The sequence below is a fragment of the Hibiscus syriacus genome, unplaced genomic scaffold (genome assembly GCF_006381635.1).
Source record: "Hibiscus syriacus cultivar Baekdansim isolate YM2019G1 unplaced genomic scaffold, ASM638163v2 tig00005465_pilon, whole genome shotgun sequence".
In the NCBI taxonomy this organism is placed as follows: domain Eukaryota; kingdom Viridiplantae; phylum Streptophyta; class Magnoliopsida; order Malvales; family Malvaceae; genus Hibiscus; species Hibiscus syriacus.
Genome location: NW_024062059.1, coordinates 265,086 through 282,475, shown reverse-complemented (window position 1 = coordinate 282,475; position 17,390 = coordinate 265,086). Strand labels below are relative to the sequence as shown.

The window sequence follows — 17,390 nt, the reverse complement described above, 5'->3', positions numbered from 1 at the left end:
CGAGCATTCACCAAGTCGGTCTCGAGTAACTTGCGATCTGTCTCGTCTCATTTACAGGCCTATTATCAATCATCGTCGATCATCACCGTTACTTCCACCATCGTCGAACAATCACCCACTCATCGTGGTTGCCACCGCTGTCACTACAGTTCACCAAACCTCAAAAACTTCAAAGAATACTCGAAGGCTTTTATAAATAATTTAAGTAGTTTTCAATGTGAATTTAATCTTAATCAAATATCTAACATTAAAAAGTTAACTAGTGATTAATAAGAGTACCAAGTATGGATGATGATGATGAACAATGAAGAATATGTCATTTAAGAGAGGAAAAAGTACTAAATTGATAGAATTTTTAAATACGAATGATTAAATTTAAAATTTAACTAGTGATTAATAAGAGTACCAAGTATGGATGATGATGATGAACAATGAAGAATATGCCATTTAAGAGAGGAAAAAGTACTAAATTGATAGAATTTTTAAATACGAATGATTAAATTTATTAAATTAATTTAAGTCATGATCAAATTGATAGAATATATAAGTTTTAAGAACTGAATTATTATTATACCATACCACTTAACTATTTTGTCTAATATTTAATTACTTAATGACCAATTTATAATAATATTTTAATTGAATAATAAAATTATATTCTTTTAGAGGAAAAACATGACCCATCTATAACTTGACTAATAATTGACTGACCTTGAATGTAATTTATCATAATTATGAGTAAGATTATAAACATGTTACTAAATGAAAAAAAAGTTATAAATAAGTTAATTATCATTTTATTGTAATAATCGATGAATTTAATGATCTACTTATTATATTAATAAATAAAATGACATGATCATAACTAAAAAAACTAACATCCATTTCATTTTAATGGCAAAGTGAAATTTTTGTAACAATTTATTAATTGAGTAACCGTTTTGTAGCTCTTTGAAATTTAATAATCCATTTGTAATCTTACAATAGTTGAATGGCTTACATTGTAGTTTACCCTTGAATTCTCCCCAACAGACTCCCTCTCGCCCGTCTCTCTTGCGCTATTAATGAAAGGAGTAGAGAAGGAAAAAAGTCCATAAAAGATATAGTATATGTTTCAGTTTGTTAAATGGAGCCAAAGCTTTGAATTGAAATAATAATTAAATAAATCAACAGCTAAAATAAATGATAATTTTTCTTACATAATGTAGTGAAAAAATTGTTTATATAAAAATTATTTTTTAATTTAAGATTATTATTTCAATATATCATAAAAAAATGTGACGATATCTTAAAAATAAAAGATTATTTGATATTTTCGAAAAAAAATAATTTAAATTATATCATTGTTAGCTTACGAACAAGCGTATATTTTAAAATAAATCATCAGATACATTTTATTACATTTTTAAAATTACATCAATAATTTATACATTTTTTTATGGAAAATTTACTATTTGATAATAATTAATATATAATAACAAAAAATTTTATGGGTTCGTAGTGCTTTCTTCCTTGTTGCCTGCCAGCAGAAGCAGCAGAAGCCAAAGCGAAAGTCAAATCGGAATTTCAGCTGTAACTTTGCCGTTTTCACGCTTTTTCTCTCATCCGGCGCCCGCGTTGCTGCTATCTTTGGAAAATGGATCCTATTTGGGCGAGCTGACGCTGGCACCGGTGGCGGCGGTTTCTGATCTTCTAACTCGGTGATTTCAACTCCGGCATAGTCATCGCTGTCACTTCCGTGGCTAGCTTTTCTGTCGCCGCCACCGTCGCCTACTCTCTTAGGTTAAAGGAAAAAGGGAAAAATTGGATCACGGAGCTTAGATTGGTTTTGATTATCAAAGGTAAAATAGAAATCGATATGCTTACGGAACAAAAACAATTGATGAAAGCTTTGCGGCGAAGTCACACGGCTTCATCATCAGCAGCAGCAACAACATCCTCTCAGCATCGTCCTCATCGCCGGCGTCAAATACTACATCTTCTTCATCGTTGTCGTGGAGTCATTTGCGATCGGTTTTATTAGTCGTTGCTTCTTCCTCATCATCGTCATCTTCCTCATCTTCTTCCCAACCACTTCAAACTGATCGGTGAGTTCACTTTTTCTTCTTAAACTTAAATTACTTCCTTCCTTATTTCCCTTAAATTTAAATAAAGATATCTACTTATTTTTCCTTGGATTTTAAAGATTTCGACTTTTCCATTTTTGTTAAAAAATAAAATAATTTCCCATCCGTTACTTGAATCCCCGATCTGAAAGGAGTCGAATCAATTCCATCAGCGTCATATTCGTTAGGTTGTTAATAAGCGTTCGATTTCAACCTCATTGTCTCTTGCTCTCCCTAAAGGTTCTGAATCTGATTATTATTCGGTTCGATTTTCAAATTCGTTGTAAAGTATTTTTGAAAGCCTTAACTGTTTCAACACTTATGTTGGTCAAACTAGTCAACTGTTGTGATCCCTCTAGCTTTTGCGAAGGAGCAGCAGTCATTTTCAGAATCAAATTAGTTAAGCAAGACACGGTTAAAAGCCATTAAATACTCATTTTGGTAGTACTTCATGATTGGTGTTCATTTTGAGTTGGACATTTTAATTGTTTGTTTTACTGTGGAATTGTGATTTTTGTTTGTTATATCTTCACTATGGAACCTATCAGTGATTGCTATTACTCTTGTAATTGCTTCTATTTGCAGAACCAGTCAAGTTTTTCACATGCTTGTATTCACTCTTCCAAAAGTTTTGTTTCCTCGTATGATTCATTGGTGTTTTTGGAAGTGTATGGATTCGTATGGTGTATCTTCCTCATGCCATGCATGAACCCAACAAACTATGCTTATATTTTGTTAACTTCATCCGATATGATAGGAACTATTATTCATAAGCTTACATCTTGACGGAAGATTTATTAGTTTTGTTTCTTCTTGCTGCAGGGGTAGCCTAAAATCACCTTGGTCTCACAGGAGAAGAAAACATGCCCTTCTACCTAAACAATGGAAGAATTTGTTCACTGCAGATGGGAAACTCGTTGATGGTGGTGTCAAGTTTCTGAAGAAAATTCGAAGTGGAGTGTGTTATTAAACTTGCATTGACTTGTTTACCTTCTCTTTTATCTTATCTTCTTACAGATTGCAGGTGGTTTATTCCGTTTTAATGGATATTTTTTGCTTCTTTGAGAATTCATTCTTTGCATCTTCAATGCAGGGTGTTGATCCAAGTATTAGAGCAGAGGTGTGGCCATTACTCCTTGGAGTGTAAGATTCTTATATACTGTGATTCAAATAACCGTGCTTTCTTGAACTACTTAATTATTGCTTCTATGACCTCTCAATTAGCTTACTCCTTTCGTATCACGGTCTAGTTGCCTGATTATTTTCAAATAAACTTCACTCTCTTTGAACATTTAATTTTGGCTTCTATATCATCTTTTTGTTTATATCTTGGTACTTTTCTGACTGCTTATATATATCAAAGTTCCAATAGTGGACAGAAATCCTTGGTTTTAAGAAATTTTAATCTTTCTATTTGCTAGTCACTTTGGAAGGAAAGAGAGGAACGAAGAATTTTGTATTAATTTGCTTAGTATGCTTCAAGCATCCATTTTTGTACCCTTTTTTCTTGCTGCTTGAGTTTTTCTTTATTTGTAATAATTTGTTGTGTTAATCACTTATCCAGAAAACACAAATTTTGAGATGTTTTCTTATGCATTAGAGAAGGGGGGTCATAAGTGACCTTTTAAACGAATTAACAGTAATGTCTGCTTGGTTAACAGATATGACTTCAACAGTTCGAAGGAAGAAAGAGATTCCTGTAGAAGTCAGAAACGGTATCATTTGTTTTCTTTCTTGTGCTTCTTTAACACTCAAATGGGTTGCCAAAGCTTTGTTACATTACAATCTTCACTCTCCCTTCTTTTTTAAATTTCCTGAAGGATTGTTCGTTTACTTTTTTTCTGATACAGGAAAGAGTATGAAAACTTGAGGAAACAGTTCCGCCAAATCCTTAAACGTCTTGAGAAGAGTGGTAAGTTGAAGGGAACTGCTGGAAACTTCTGCAGTGAGGACTTTGGTAATTGCAGTCAAGTTTTTGATTCTCCAGGCTTAGAGGAAGTGGTTAGTAGGTCCCACTCTACCGATGGAGGAAGCCCAGCCGTTGATGATTTTGATCTCCCGTTCTATGATCATAGGCATCCAACCCTGTTATCCTCTGATTCATTTCTGGAGAGAGTTGTTGGCAAGAGTGTAGTCGGTAGTCAAAATACCTGTCCTGGTGAAACAGAATCATCTGATTCTGACTCTTTGAGGCTGGCCTGCATCCCACACTGATGAAGATTTTGCCAAATGGAGGAGAATCATCCTCCTTGATGCCGTGAGGGCAAATGATGACTGGATCGTATACACTCCTTCTCAGGCTGCAGTATCCACAGTGAAAGCACAACGGTTGGCTGAGAGCGTTGGGTTGAAAGATTATGATGACTTAGACCCATGCAGGATTTTTCATGCTGCTCGGCTTGTTTCTATCCTCGAGGCTTATTCCCTTTATGATCCCGAGATTGGTTACTGCCAAGGAATGAGTGATCTGCTCTCCCCAATCATCTCAGTGGTAGAAAATGACTCCGAGGCCTTCTGGTGCTTTGCAGGTTTCATGAAAAGAGCTCGTCACAATTTCCGACTTGATGAGGTGGGCATTAGAAGACAGTTAAACATCGTGTCCAAGATTATAAAGTGCAAGGATAATCATCTATATAGACACCTGGAGAAGCTTCAAGCCGAAGATTGCTTCTTTGTGTATAGAATGGTTATAGTTCTTTTCAGGAGGGAGTTAAACTTTGAGCAGACACTTTGCCTCTGGGAAGTGATGTGGGCAGACCAGGCAGCGATCCGTGCCGGTATTGCGAAGTCTGCTTGGGGGAGGATGAGACTTCGAGCTCCCCCTACCGATGATCTTCTGCTATACGCAATAGCAGCTTGTGTTCTGCAAAGAAGGAAACTGATAATAGAAAAGTACAGTAGCATGGATGAAATAATGAGAGAATGCAATAGTATGGCCGGACATCTCGACGTCTGGAAGCTTCTCGACGATGCCCACGACTTGGTGGTCAACCTGCATGACAAGATTTAGGTCCAAACACCTCTCTGCTTCTTTTTCTTTCTTTTTTCGCTGATTTTTCACCTCTAAACTTGCAACATTTATGGATATCCCTAAACTAAGGGATCCAAGTTATTTGACATTTCTGCTTGAAACAAGCGTTTGGTAGGCGAATTCCCTGAACTAAGAAAAGTATGAGGCTTACATTTATTATGATATATTGCCCGCGCTCAGTACTTGGTCTGGGTGATGGTGGCAACGCTGACAAATCAGCTATTTAGAAGCTTCTTTAGCATTGCTTGCTTGAAACTACTGAATGACACAAACTTACAACTCATATGGTGTTCTCCTTTTATTTCAGTATTTCCCATTGTTCAGTTTATTTTTGTTTATTTGTTGATAATTTTAAGCATGTCACTTAAAGAATAAAAGTCTAATTGTTCTCCAAACCCTTTGCTCTTCGAACCTTTAAAATTTAGTCTTCTTATTCAACAAATTTAGGTGCTCCACTTATTTGATGTAGACATTAAACTCTAATTTGTAACATTGTAAATTTTGAATATTAAAAGGTCAAATGATTAAGTTGAAAAGAATTATAGTATTACTGATATCAATTGAAATTAATGGGATTAAATTCTTATAATTGGGAGTGTAAGGATTAAATTTCAAAAGTTAAAAGAGTACAGGGACTGGGCCATAAGTGTGTAATGGATCTTAATTTTCTAGCGATGATTGAGTGATATAGTTTGATAAATTGAGTGGTTTGATTATAACAATCGATAAAATGAATGATCTAATTATAATCGAGAAGTTAACTTTCGTTTTATTTTTAACAGTAAATTGAGCTTGTTTGTAACAATTGAGTGATCCGTTTATGATTTTCCAAAATGAAATAATCCTTTTGTAATTTTACTAATAAATGAAAGACCTATAGTATAGTTTACCCTTAATGTCTCCACCCCTCCGCCCAATAAGGAGTTTGTCCCTGTGCGTATCGTGGCGCCCCTAACACGGTTTAATATTCATTCAATTTCCATTCCCGTCCTCGTTTCCTGCAAAGCGGACCTAACGGCCAAAACAGCCATGGCCCCCGGCCGTCGTATGTACAGGAGCTTCTTACAAGAATTACTCATATATGCAGCCGGCACCGCTTTCAGTTGCCTGGTCCTTTTCGCCGGCCTCAAACGACTCAACCCAAATCGCGATTCCTCCAAGAAATTCGTTGAAAACAAAAATGTCATCTCCAAACGCCTCGGCCGCCCCCTCATCCACACTGACCCTTACGAGGTACTTCAAAAAGAACGATTATGTTTCTTCTTTATATTCAGTTGTATTCTCAAAGTTATTTCTTCTTCCCCTAAAATGCAGGATGTGATAGTTGGTGATGTGGTGAACCCAGATCACATAGACGTTGAATTTGAATCTGTTGGTGGGTTTGATAGAATCAAAGAAGCTTTGTATGAGTTGGTTATTCTTCCACTTAAAAGGCCCGAGCTTTTTGCTTATGGCAAGCTTTTGGGTCCCCAAAAAGGGGTGCTTTTGTACGGACCGCCAGGGACAGGAAAAACCATGCTTGCCAAAGCCATTGCTAAAGAATCTGGGGCTGTCTTTATCAATGTTAGAGTCTCAAATTTGATGAGTAAATGGTTTGGCGACGCCCAAAAACTAGGTGAACGTAGTGGGATTCTTTTGATCAATTTATGCGCTCCAAAAATAATAGTAATACTGTCATGTTGTATTGTTGCAGTGAATGCCGTCTTTAGTTTGGCTTATAAGCTGCAGCCAGCTATTATATTCATTGATGAAGTGGATAGTCTTCTTGGTCAACGACGAGCCACGGATCAGGATACAATGGCTATTATGAAAACTGAGTTCATGACCTTGTGGGATGGTTTTTCCACCGATCGTGAGTGTTCTTGGTTATTTCCTTGATTGCAAACTAATTTTCGATCTGTGAAAACCGAGTTCATGGCCTTGTGGGATGGTTTTTCCTTCTTTGGCTTCCTGGCCTGATGTAGTAATATAGCTTGAAATAATCAGTAGTGTATGTTGATATCGAGCATGTTAACTTTTGGCTATTATGAAAACTGAGTTCATGACCTTGTGGGATGGTTTTTCCACCGATCGTGAGTGTTCTTGGTTATTTCCTTGATTGCAAACTAATTTTCGATCTGTGAAAACCGAATTCATGGCCTTGTGGGATGGTTTTTCCTTCTTTGGCTTCCTGGCCTGATGTAGTAATATAGCTTGAAATAATCAGTAGTGTATGTTGATATCGAGCATGTTAACTTTTGTATACGACTGTGAAGTTGATTTTTCTATCAACTTGCATTCAGAGAATGCTCGAGTTATGGTACTTGGTGCAACTAATCGTCCAACAGAGCTCGACGAGGCAATACTTAGGCGTTTTTCCCAGGTTTTTGAAATTGGAAAGCCTGACTGTGATGATCGAGAAAAGATATTGAGGGTGATATTGAAGAATGAAAATGTTGAAGACACTATTGACTTGTATCACATAGCCAGACTGTGTGAAGGTTACACTGGTTCTGATTTGCTCGAGCTCTGCAAACAAGCCGCATATATTCCTCTCAGGGATTTCTTAAATGAAGAAAAGGCTAACAAGACACATCCAGTGAGTACATACATATCATTTGATTTACTCTATATGTCTCAACTTATTGGTGTTTTGGTGTGTGGTTGCAGGGACCAAGTCCATTGTCGCAATCGGATTTTGAGAAAGTTTTGGCTACGTCTGTTAAAATAAGTATCGGTGTCGATGAGCATAATGGGTATAACTCTTGTTCATCAACATGAGTTGTCAAACAGTACCAGGTCAAGCCGCGATGGTACGCATCAAATCATGATGTTCTTGAATACTAACTTTGAGTTGGAGCAGATGAATTGGCAATAGCCTCTCCATGCTGTTGAGTTATTCTACATCGGTGGTCGTGTTACTCGGTGAATATAGATTTCAGAAATGTACAACGGTAGGCTTATAAACTCGAGCTTGACTTGGAAACATTTTTCTGAATTATTTGTGGAGTGTGGAAAGATTGTTCCCTGTAGCTATATTTGTTATTTTATAGAAAAGAATACAAACAGTAAAATCTCAACTCTTGTTTGAAAGGAACATCTTGTTGTTTACCAGTAAAATCTATTGTATGGAGGAAAATGTAATCCATGATACAGCTTGCAGTCAAAATGCACCATATATACAGATTCTAAATCCATTTTGAGGATTCGAATTATCTTGCATCCGTCCTCGGAGTTGATCTTTTCATGGGAAAAGGACTCAAAATCCTCGTTTTGATGCAAAAATCCAAGCCAACAGCAGCAAACAAAAAAATGAAAAGATTCTGGGATACATAAAGTGCACCATCAACAGCATGCGACAAGAAGCTTTGGGCATCCAGTTCCAGAGGAGCCCCTCCACCCAATGTGCCAAGACCTGCATTTTCATTATTATTTTTTCATATCAAATTTGAACTATTAGCTTTATGCTTGCATATCACTGATATATATATATATATATATCCTGTTCTACTGATAATATGCATAAAGCATTCTATTTAATGGCACTTGATTATACCTTTCACAAAACCAAAAGCTGCACATGTCCCGGTTTTTAGCTGAAAATTGTCCAAGTCTCTCCGAACGGCATAGCGAAAAGTTACCCGAACAATGCACAGCTGATGAAATTGACTGATAAAGGGAGCAGCAGCTGAGTAGTGCTGGAAACTTGGGTTAAGGAGATGGGGAGACCAGCAAGGATGCCAACAAGTGCTGATATCAAAGCTGCTTTTACAGACTCTAATCTCTCTTTATCGATATCAATTCCTTCGCCACCTTCGCTGCTGAAACCATTCCGTCTCCGACATTATCTTCATCCGGTGAAAGCGATTGTTCTGCTTCATCAATCATGGCCCGTGCCTCCGAAATCTCCTGCTGAGTCTCTGCAATCTTGAATTTTCACAAATTTACTCGTCAATAGTTAAAGTCTCATGGGAAATATCTCGAGGAGTCGATAGATAATCATAAGATAAGTGTTCCCAGACAAAGATGGTTGGTTTAGCCAATATCAATTACGATTTTCAATACAGAATCCGGGACATGCTCTAATTCATCATGAAGAAGAAAGATCAAAATTCGGAGAAACATAAACCCTTTCCCAAACAAAGGGGCTGAACCTGAGACTACATTTCTTTCTTTCCAACACTAGGCAATACTAAAGTTAAAATCTTTGAAAAATATAACGCTGGAACTCCCTCGATTATATATGCATTAAATCCATTTGCAGTAAGCTGACAAAAGTAAAAGGTCTTGAAAAGGAAGAATTAGAGAAGAAGCTGACCTCGGACGCCCTGGATTCAAGTTTTTCGATGTAATTTCTCAACAATTGAGATTCAAGTTCCCGTTTTTCAATCTCAGCAAGCTGTCTCTTAGCGATCTCTACTCTCTGCGAGGCCTTCTCCAATCCATCAAGCAAACCCTTGTTCTCTTCTTTGTTCAAAAGCTCCTCGACCTGCTTGCCCAGAATACCGGAAAGTGCTTCCTTCAAGCCATTGCTTGTTTCTTGTTCCTCTGAGTTCCCGCTGCATTTCAAGCTGAGAGGCTTTAGCAGAGGAGAAATGGGGCCATTTGGACATGTTGAAGGAGAAAAGAAGAAGGGATCTTTGAACAAGAATATGGGTTTCGAAGAGAGAAGCAAAGTGGAAGTGATTGCTGATGGCATTGATTGATGCAGAGATTGCAACACTTGGATCCCTATGCAAAGCTTATCTTTTCTCTCTTGCTCGCTCAAGTCCTGACCCCTTATTTAGCGATTCATTGTTTAGATATGATTTAATATAAAAATAATTGTCTAAATTATATTTTGAAAAGTATTTTAGTGTTTAATTTTTTTTTTGTTAAAAATAAATGTTTAATATTTTTTAATTATATTTTTAGATGTTTATCATTATATTTTTTATTTGTTTATCTTTTATAAATAAAATATTATTTTTTTAGAAAAAAATTTAAAAACTTAATTTATTTATAAAAAACTCAAAGTTTTTAAAACTTACAAAATAACCTCGGTTAGGTTTTCACCAGAGCTTCGAAGCTTCCTCCATGGCAAACGACGATGCTACTCGATGAGAGGATGGTTGGATTTTCTTCGACGTGAGACGAAGCTCTCACTGTGTAAATAGTGACGATCACGACTGACCGGAGAAGGGTTTGACAGTGAGATACAACGAATAGATTCTTATTGTTTTGTGACAATCGACACTCGATTTAGGTGATTGTTGATAAGTACTGATAAAACTGTTGGTGGTAGTGGCGGTGTATGCCATCAACTGTTGGTGGGGGTGGGGGTGGGGGTGGTGTTGGGGAAGGGAGAAGGGAGAAGGGAGAAGGGAAAAGGGAGGGGGTGGGGGTGAGGGTGAGATTTTTTTTAAAAGAAAAAGTTTTTTTTTAAAAATAATTTAAAAAAAATATCTTTATTTTTTAAAAATAATTTCTTAAATTTATCAAAAATTTGATACATGTCTCTCAATAAAAATTTTAACGACGATTAATGTCAAAACACTTAAAAATATAACGTTTATTACGTTAGATATTTACGCCATTATATAATGGAAATAATTGGAAATATTTGAAAATGATGTATTTTATGTGAAAGTGTATAAAGTAAAGGGTTTTAGCGGTGGGAGTTAAAAATTGGGAAATAAAGGCATGCGGGTACTTTCAGGGTTTAACCAGAGAATTTTCAACTTGTCCAAAACCCTCTCGCGCCCGCTCATGGCTACCTCTAACCTTACTAGGGTTTCTTCTCCGGCTTACACCACTGGCTCCCCCGCACAGGCTCCTTTTAAGCGGGTTGGCTCTCACAACGGCAGTTTCCACTGCGATGAGGCCCTTGGCTGCTTCATGATTCGTCTCACTGACAAGTTTTCCCACTCCGAGATTGTCCGTACCCGAGATCCCAAGGTTAGTTTTTTTTGCCAACCATTGTAGTGGAGTTAGAAGAAATGTAAATTATGAAATGGGTTTTCTTTTGGGTCTAAATATGTGCTGCTTTTGCTTATCTGTGAAGCTTTATTGTTGTTTGCAAGTTTTATACAAGTTTTGCCTGTAAATTACAAAACTTGAAATCTAGAGCCGATTGGGGAAGTGGGTTGTTTATTATGGGATTCATGTGGTTTATTTTGTTCTCCTTTGGTGTTTATGCTTCTTCTTTGAAGGTTCTTTATAAGATTGATCTGAGTTTGCAGGTATTGGAGGGGCTTGATGCTGTGCTTGATGTTGGAGGCGTGTATGATCCTAGTCGTGACCGATATGATCATCACCAGAAGGGATTTGAGGAAGTGTTTGGACATGGTTTTAATACAAAGCTTAGCAGTGCTGGACTTGTTTATAAGGTATTCATTTCTTCCATGGGGAAATTGAAGCTTCTTTCCGTGGTTCTCTACTTTTCCTTCTTGTGCATTGTGGTCTGATACAACTTCTTGATATAGTATAATATGAGCAATGATATCTTTTGGTAGATTATTATATTTCTTCATTATAGTAATTTCCCCTGTATCTAGCATTTCGGCAAGGAGATAATAGCTAAAGAACGTCAGCTTGGAGAAGATCACCCGGATGTGCATAGATTATTTCTGGCTATTTACAAAAGCTTCATGGAGGTACTTATATTTTTTATTCTTTAATGTTTGACTTGAACTTCCAAATCTTTTATGGGAGTAGATGAGATGCTATTTTCTTGGTTTTCCCTTTCCTATGCTTTAGTTAATCGATCATGGTTTAGATGTTCAATTGGGATATTGTTTTTTTGCGGTTACCAGGCAATTGATGCGGTTGACAATGGAATCAACCAGTTTGATACTGACAAGCCTCCAAGATATGTGAACAATACACACTTATCTTCTAGGGTAGGAAGATTAAATCTAGACTGGACAGATCCTGATCAATCAACTGAGAAGGAGAATGAGGCTTTCCAACGAGCAATGGCTTTAGCCGGTAGTGAGTTCTTAGAAGTAAGGTTCTGCCAAAATTAAATTACCTAAATATACTATTATTAGGATGGTCTTCAATTTCCTCGAAAAGGATTATTTTCATTGCCTTCTGAAGGTAAACATGTTTATACTGTATTATTCTTCATAATTTAATAGTTTTCTGGTATTCAATTTTCAGAGTTTACGATTTCATGCAAAATCATGGTTACCAGCAAGGTCAATTGTAATGGAGTGTATTGCCGAGAGATTTGATGTAGATCCTAGTGGTGAAATTATGGTTTTAAAAAGGTTTTGCCCTGTAAGTAGATGTTTCTCATTTTCCTCCAGTAATTTTCTTCTTCAACTAACCCTGCATAAGTTTATGACATGGAAACTTCAATCAAATAACCTGTTTAACTTCCAGTAGCATGCGACATGAATATATTACTACAAGTGATCGTGTCTTATGATTGAATACATCATTTTTCTTACAATTAAGTCTGATTTCATTTCGCATCCAACAGTGGAAACTTCACTTATTTGAGCTTGAAGAGGAGCTGAAGATTGAGCCTCCAATTAAGTACGTTCTTTATGAGGTATGCACCAATCTTCCTTTCAAACAAGATTTTGAACGTGTTGTTCCTAGATTAAAGAGTGTTGTCTGGTAAATGGTTTTGTATATATAGTTTACTTCTGTTTCCCGATCATCCAAGTTGCAGTTATTTTTGCTCTTTTCTGGGATTTTTAGATAGATTCTTACCGTACTCGTGACCCAGGATGAAAGAGGCAAACAATGGCGAGTTCAGGCAGTTGCAGTATCTCCTGATAGTTTTGAGAGCCGGAGGCCCCTCCCTGCTCTGTGGCGAGGGTTGAGGGACGATGAGCTGTCGAAAGGGGCAGGAATTTCTGGCTGCGTCTTTGTTCACATGAGTGGGTTTATCGGTGGAAACCAAACTTACGAGGGTGCTCTAGCGATGTCAAAAAATGCTCTAAAAATATGATCTTGGGAAATTGCTTTTATTTCTTTCACTTGGCATGACATCTTATTCATGACTCTATGACAGGATTTGTATTATTTACCAAATGGCTTTATTCAGTGTAGGATGATCTGAAATCTGAAGACTTTCCTTTTATTTTTCCTATAAATGAGCTAATGGACACCTTCACAGAAATGGTTCATTTTACATTGAATTCAATGCCACGAGGGAGTATTATATGCTTGATATTCTGTATTTTCCACATCTTTTAGCAACAGGGGTGTTTAGAAATGTGGGATTGAGAGTTGCATCATACGGTGGACTTGATTACGCAATTTCAAGTAATTTTTTTCGAACTTGGTCCTTCAGTTTTTTTCTGATTCACGTCATTCTTTGGATTTGGATTTTTGGCTCATTTAGCCCTCTTGATGATGATACAATACTAGGTTTACCATCATCAAAATAAATTGGAAAATAGTCAGATTAATGTGGATCAGATCAAAATTTAGAGATTAAGGTATAAAAAAATAGGATAAACTATACCAAATACCATGGAACTTTAAGACTTGTATAGTTTATACTATTAAATTTTCATTTTTGTTAATTATGATACTAGATTTTGATTTTTTGTTTCAATTATATCATTAAATTGTTAATGACGTGATTAATGGTTGTTGACATAGACACTCACCAAAATAACGTTATTTTAATCTGACTATTAACGATTTAACGACCCAATAATATAATTGAAATGAAACCCAAAGTTCAGTGCTATAATCACCAAAATTAAAAGTTCAATTCTATAAACGATAGTGTCTAAATTTGATGGTATTTTGTGTAGTTTACCCAAAAAATTGTATAGTTTAAAAACTAATATAAACTAAAATCAAGTTCAAAAGTTCGGAGTAATTTAGGGTAAAAAATAATGAACTAGGAGCCAATCGCAGCTCCTATTAACTGGTACTTAGGGTCCAGTGAGAAGTTTTGATTCTCACCGGAGCATGTCGAAAGTGTGTTGAAAGTTTAAGCTTGATTTCGATTTGATCAAATTCTTACATTGGTTAAACCATGCTTCAATTGTTCAAAGCTTGATATCATATGAAACCAAGATTAAAACTTTATAAAAGGGCTGAATCAGTAAGAAGGGATGGGTGAACCTCTCAGGCACAATTAAAAAAAGGTTCAACGGCCCTCAGAAATAATCATCAAAGGCCAGGATTTGATGTTACTTTGAGCCGGCCATATCAGCATCTACAGCCATTGTCCTCTCTTCAGGAGCAGCAGGGTCTGCAAACTGTGATCTTGCCTCCATCGCAAAGGTACTTATAGCAGCAGTAGAATCTATTTCCATAGCAGAAGCTTTGGGTGGAGAGGGAGGTTGTACCTCCACATGTGGGTAGGCAGCCTTGTACCTTGCTCTTAGCCCTTCGTCAACTAGTCGAACTCCGTTCAGCTGATTCCCGAGTGATATCCATCTGATGGGAAATACGTAGAGAGGAGACTCAAGAATACATTAGGTACTGAAATGGACAAATATAGAATATATTTTAAGACTTGAAACCTTCTAGGATCGCTCTTGATCCTCAAACATACCCTCTCATAGATGATAATACATGATATTCAAATAATTTTAATGAAAGAACAAGGATCCAAGATGTCATACCCTGCATGAGTATTATGCATGCGAGCAAATAATTCCAGCTTCCTTGTCCTAGGACTTATCCTCTCTAGCATAGGGTACATCTGCAGAGTTAAAGTTTTCATCAAAAGGTAAGTTCTTGAACCACATAACAGGTCATTGCAAATAAACAAAACACTACAACAGCGATAAAGTTCAGCCATTTCTGTAATGAAATGATATTGTAAGATGCACAACATTATATTTCAAAAACAATGTCCAAGGTCGACAACATCCTTATCTATCATTCCTTACATCAAGTGGAAAAGATATTCTTGTTTATTTCTGGATTACGGCCAAACATGTAGGGTGTATGAAATATATGATCCACAAATCTCATCTGGCTTACGGCTAGTCTCTCGAACCTCGGCAACAAGGACATCTGTATTGATATTCTTGTTTATTTCTGGATTTCCCTTGATTCCTACAAGGCAATGTTCCTTACTATGGTTTAACCAATGACCCGTTCTTCCAGTTCTAATTATTCGCTGAAGTTGATTCGTTTTTACCCAAATAATCTCCTCACACCGCTTGTACCCCCATTGTTCCAAACTGCAAGAAGCACGATTTCTTTTACATATATGAATAACAGATTTAAGGCATCTCTCGTCAAAAATTATAACTTGAAAAAATTATATGTTAAAACTAACAAACATGCAGAATAAAGCACGAACCATTCCCGCCCTAGCTCCATTGCACGTCCAGTTACCCAAAGGAAGATCAGACCATCAGTCTGCAATGCAGGAACATTAAGATTGTGCATCTCATCATCAGCCATTGTTCCATAAGGCAGCCATATGAATATCCCATGGTGGATCTGCCAAGATGACACCAAACTGCCCCAAAATGTCCATTCTAAAATTCCGGATATCACAATTAATCCATTGTGATTCACCAAGCTCCACTTCTGAACAATATTCAGCACGTGGCGGCTTCAACTGTTTCTCAGGACCAAGATCGCCATGTGTTTGGTCAAGCTCATAATGGACATATTTGCATGTCTATCGAACAATATTAAATTGACATTACTCTCAAGTAGTATTTGTAATAAGATGGCAACAGAAAGAAACTTGATAAAATGTTGATCTATTTAGTATAAAAATAGGTTACCTTCATGTGTCGGCAAGTATCTAGAAATGAACAATCCCCTAAACTGATGTCAGTATGAGGAGCAATTCTTCTTTTAAAATGAACCTGAAAAGAGATCAACAAATAGTAATACAACATTGCAAATAGGCAAATCATGAGTCATAAAAGGATCCTTCTAAAAGGTAGTCAAATGATTTTGTGGAAGTTCAAATGACAGCACCACATAAGACATAGCCATATACAGCGACAACCATTACTTGAACCCGATAATAACACTATGGGTTAAAGCTCAATGATGCAACCTTTCATCCCTACAAACAAGAGCCATAACAGAGAGGCTTTTGCTACACTTTTTTTAATTTGAAATGTAGAGAAACTCTTGCAGGCACCTATGATGCAGTTGAAATTGTTGCCATACCTTCTTACAGGCAAGAAAAGTGCCAGATTGCCTTTGACAGTCCTCCTTTGTTAAAGATGAACAATACTCCCTCACTTGAGAACCTCCTTTGCTTTTAAACTATAACAAGTGATTTGAACACACTCATTAGCTAAATAAACAAGAAGAAAATCAAAACGTTGAATTAGAAGAAAAAACTAAATGAAACCCAATATACCTTAGCAGCCACAGCTGTTTCCTTAGCAGTTGGGCGATTAATGATGTTCAAAATCTCCTCACCCGTCTTGGACTTCTGCATTTCCTTGAACGACTTCTTATTCAACAAAGCTTCCAAATCCTTCAAATCATCTTCTTCGGTCCTTTGTCTCTGCGCCGGCAAAAGACCGCTGTTTGGTGCCATCGGCGGCCTACCTATCATCCACATTCCGCGACCTCTAGGGCCTGCCATCGGGCCACCCGGCGGATACATCATGCCAGGGTCACCCATCCACATTTCACCCATTGGTCTCGGTGCTAACCACTCGTTACTGTTACTATTAATTTTCAAGTTGACACTTTCGTTAGCGTTGTTTAGCCTCTCTTTTTGGATGATTTTCAGGTTCTTCAGGTAATTCCCTAACTAACCGGGTTTGATCGATGCTAAGTACCATGACCCTGCTTTTGCCGCCTATGTCAAACTCTTCGATCTTGAGGACGCCGTTATCCCCCGCCATCGTTGCTACAGCGTCTTCGCCGCCTGTGTTGCTCTCCATGGCCGTGCCGTGTGTTTTTGCTGGTTTTGGGTGGGGTTTACACGCGTAAAACCAACTGGTGGATTTTAGGACGTTGGGCTCTTGTTTACCGGTTAGCGGCTTAATATCTAGTTGGATCCACGGAAAACACACACAAATTGTTATTACTTTTTTTAAATATTTTGAAAATTATTTAAATTTAAATTTATACAATTATATAATTAAGATTTTCATAATTGAATTTCATGGTAATATGTATTATATATTTGTTTGCGTAAACTCGCGTATACATGAAAGATGATATTATTTAAAACTATATCATTTATACTAATCAAACGATGTCACTAGTTAAAATAATGTTATTCTTAAAGGTATTAGATTACCGATTAACAAAGACTTACTATTTTGCATACCACGTGGAAAGCAGATTGACGCTTAACAAAGACATGGTACACATTA

The 17,390-nt window shown here is 36.8% G+C and overlaps 3 protein-coding genes and 2 pseudogenes across 3 annotated transcripts; 3 read left to right on the top strand and 2 right to left on the bottom strand.

The window, feature by feature from the left end:
- The first annotated feature begins 1,064 nt into the window (after positions 1-1,064).
- Positions 1,065-5,195, top strand: LOC120199673 (annotated as a pseudogene).
- A 902-nt stretch (positions 5,196-6,097) lies between these two features.
- On the top strand, positions 6,098-8,203 carry LOC120199728 (ATPase family AAA domain-containing protein 1-B-like). Its single transcript, XM_039200745.1, has 5 exons — positions 6,098-6,369; positions 6,451-6,751; positions 6,830-6,988; positions 7,419-7,714; positions 7,786-8,203. The coding sequence occupies exons 1-5, from the start codon at positions 6,166-6,168 to the stop codon at positions 7,894-7,896; spliced, it is 1,071 nt and encodes a 356-aa protein (XP_039056676.1). The 5' UTR covers positions 6,098-6,165; the 3' UTR covers positions 7,897-8,203.
- Positions 8,204-8,215: 12 nt separating this feature from the next.
- Positions 8,216-9,883, bottom strand: LOC120199729 (annotated as a pseudogene).
- An 896-nt stretch (positions 9,884-10,779) lies between these two features.
- Positions 10,780-13,091, top strand: LOC120199726 (MYG1 protein-like). Its single transcript, XM_039200744.1, has 7 exons — positions 10,780-11,052; positions 11,337-11,483; positions 11,652-11,750; positions 11,910-12,101; positions 12,259-12,378; positions 12,584-12,655; positions 12,836-13,091. Exons 1-7 carry the CDS (start codon positions 10,798-10,800, stop codon positions 13,058-13,060), a joined length of 1,110 nt encoding a protein of 369 aa, XP_039056675.1. The 5' UTR covers positions 10,780-10,797; the 3' UTR covers positions 13,061-13,091.
- A 958-nt stretch (positions 13,092-14,049) lies between these two features.
- LOC120199672 (N6-adenosine-methyltransferase MT-A70-like) lies at positions 14,050-16,952 on the bottom strand. Its single transcript, XM_039200697.1, is given in 9 exon segments — positions 14,050-14,511; positions 14,700-14,779; positions 15,050-15,266; positions 15,389-15,508; positions 15,510-15,715; positions 15,825-15,908; positions 16,222-16,320; positions 16,418-16,787; positions 16,789-16,952. Coding segments are annotated over 9 exon segments (1,590 nt in total). The 3' UTR covers positions 14,050-14,261.
- Between the last annotated feature and the right edge of the window lie 438 nt (positions 16,953-17,390).

Coding starts and splice junctions, on each gene's coding strand:
- LOC120199728 (XM_039200745.1), top strand. CDS start 6,166: ATGGCCCCCGGCCGTCGTATGTACAGGAGCTTCTTACAAGAATTACTC. Junction 6,370..6,450: donor TCCACACTGACCCTTACGAG/GTACTTCAAAAA, acceptor CCTAAAATGCAG/GATGTGATAGTTGGTGATGT. Junction 6,989..7,418: donor GGATGGTTTTTCCACCGATC/GTGAGTGTTCTT, acceptor ACTTGCATTCAG/AGAATGCTCGAGTTATGGTA.
- LOC120199726 (XM_039200744.1), top strand. CDS start 10,798: ATGCGGGTACTTTCAGGGTTTAACCAGAGAATTTTCAACTTGTCCAAA. Junction 11,053..11,336: donor TCCGTACCCGAGATCCCAAG/GTTAGTTTTTTT, acceptor CTGAGTTTGCAG/GTATTGGAGGGGCTTGATGC. Junction 12,656..12,835: donor TTAAGTACGTTCTTTATGAG/GTATGCACCAAT, acceptor CTCGTGACCCAG/GATGAAAGAGGCAAACAATG.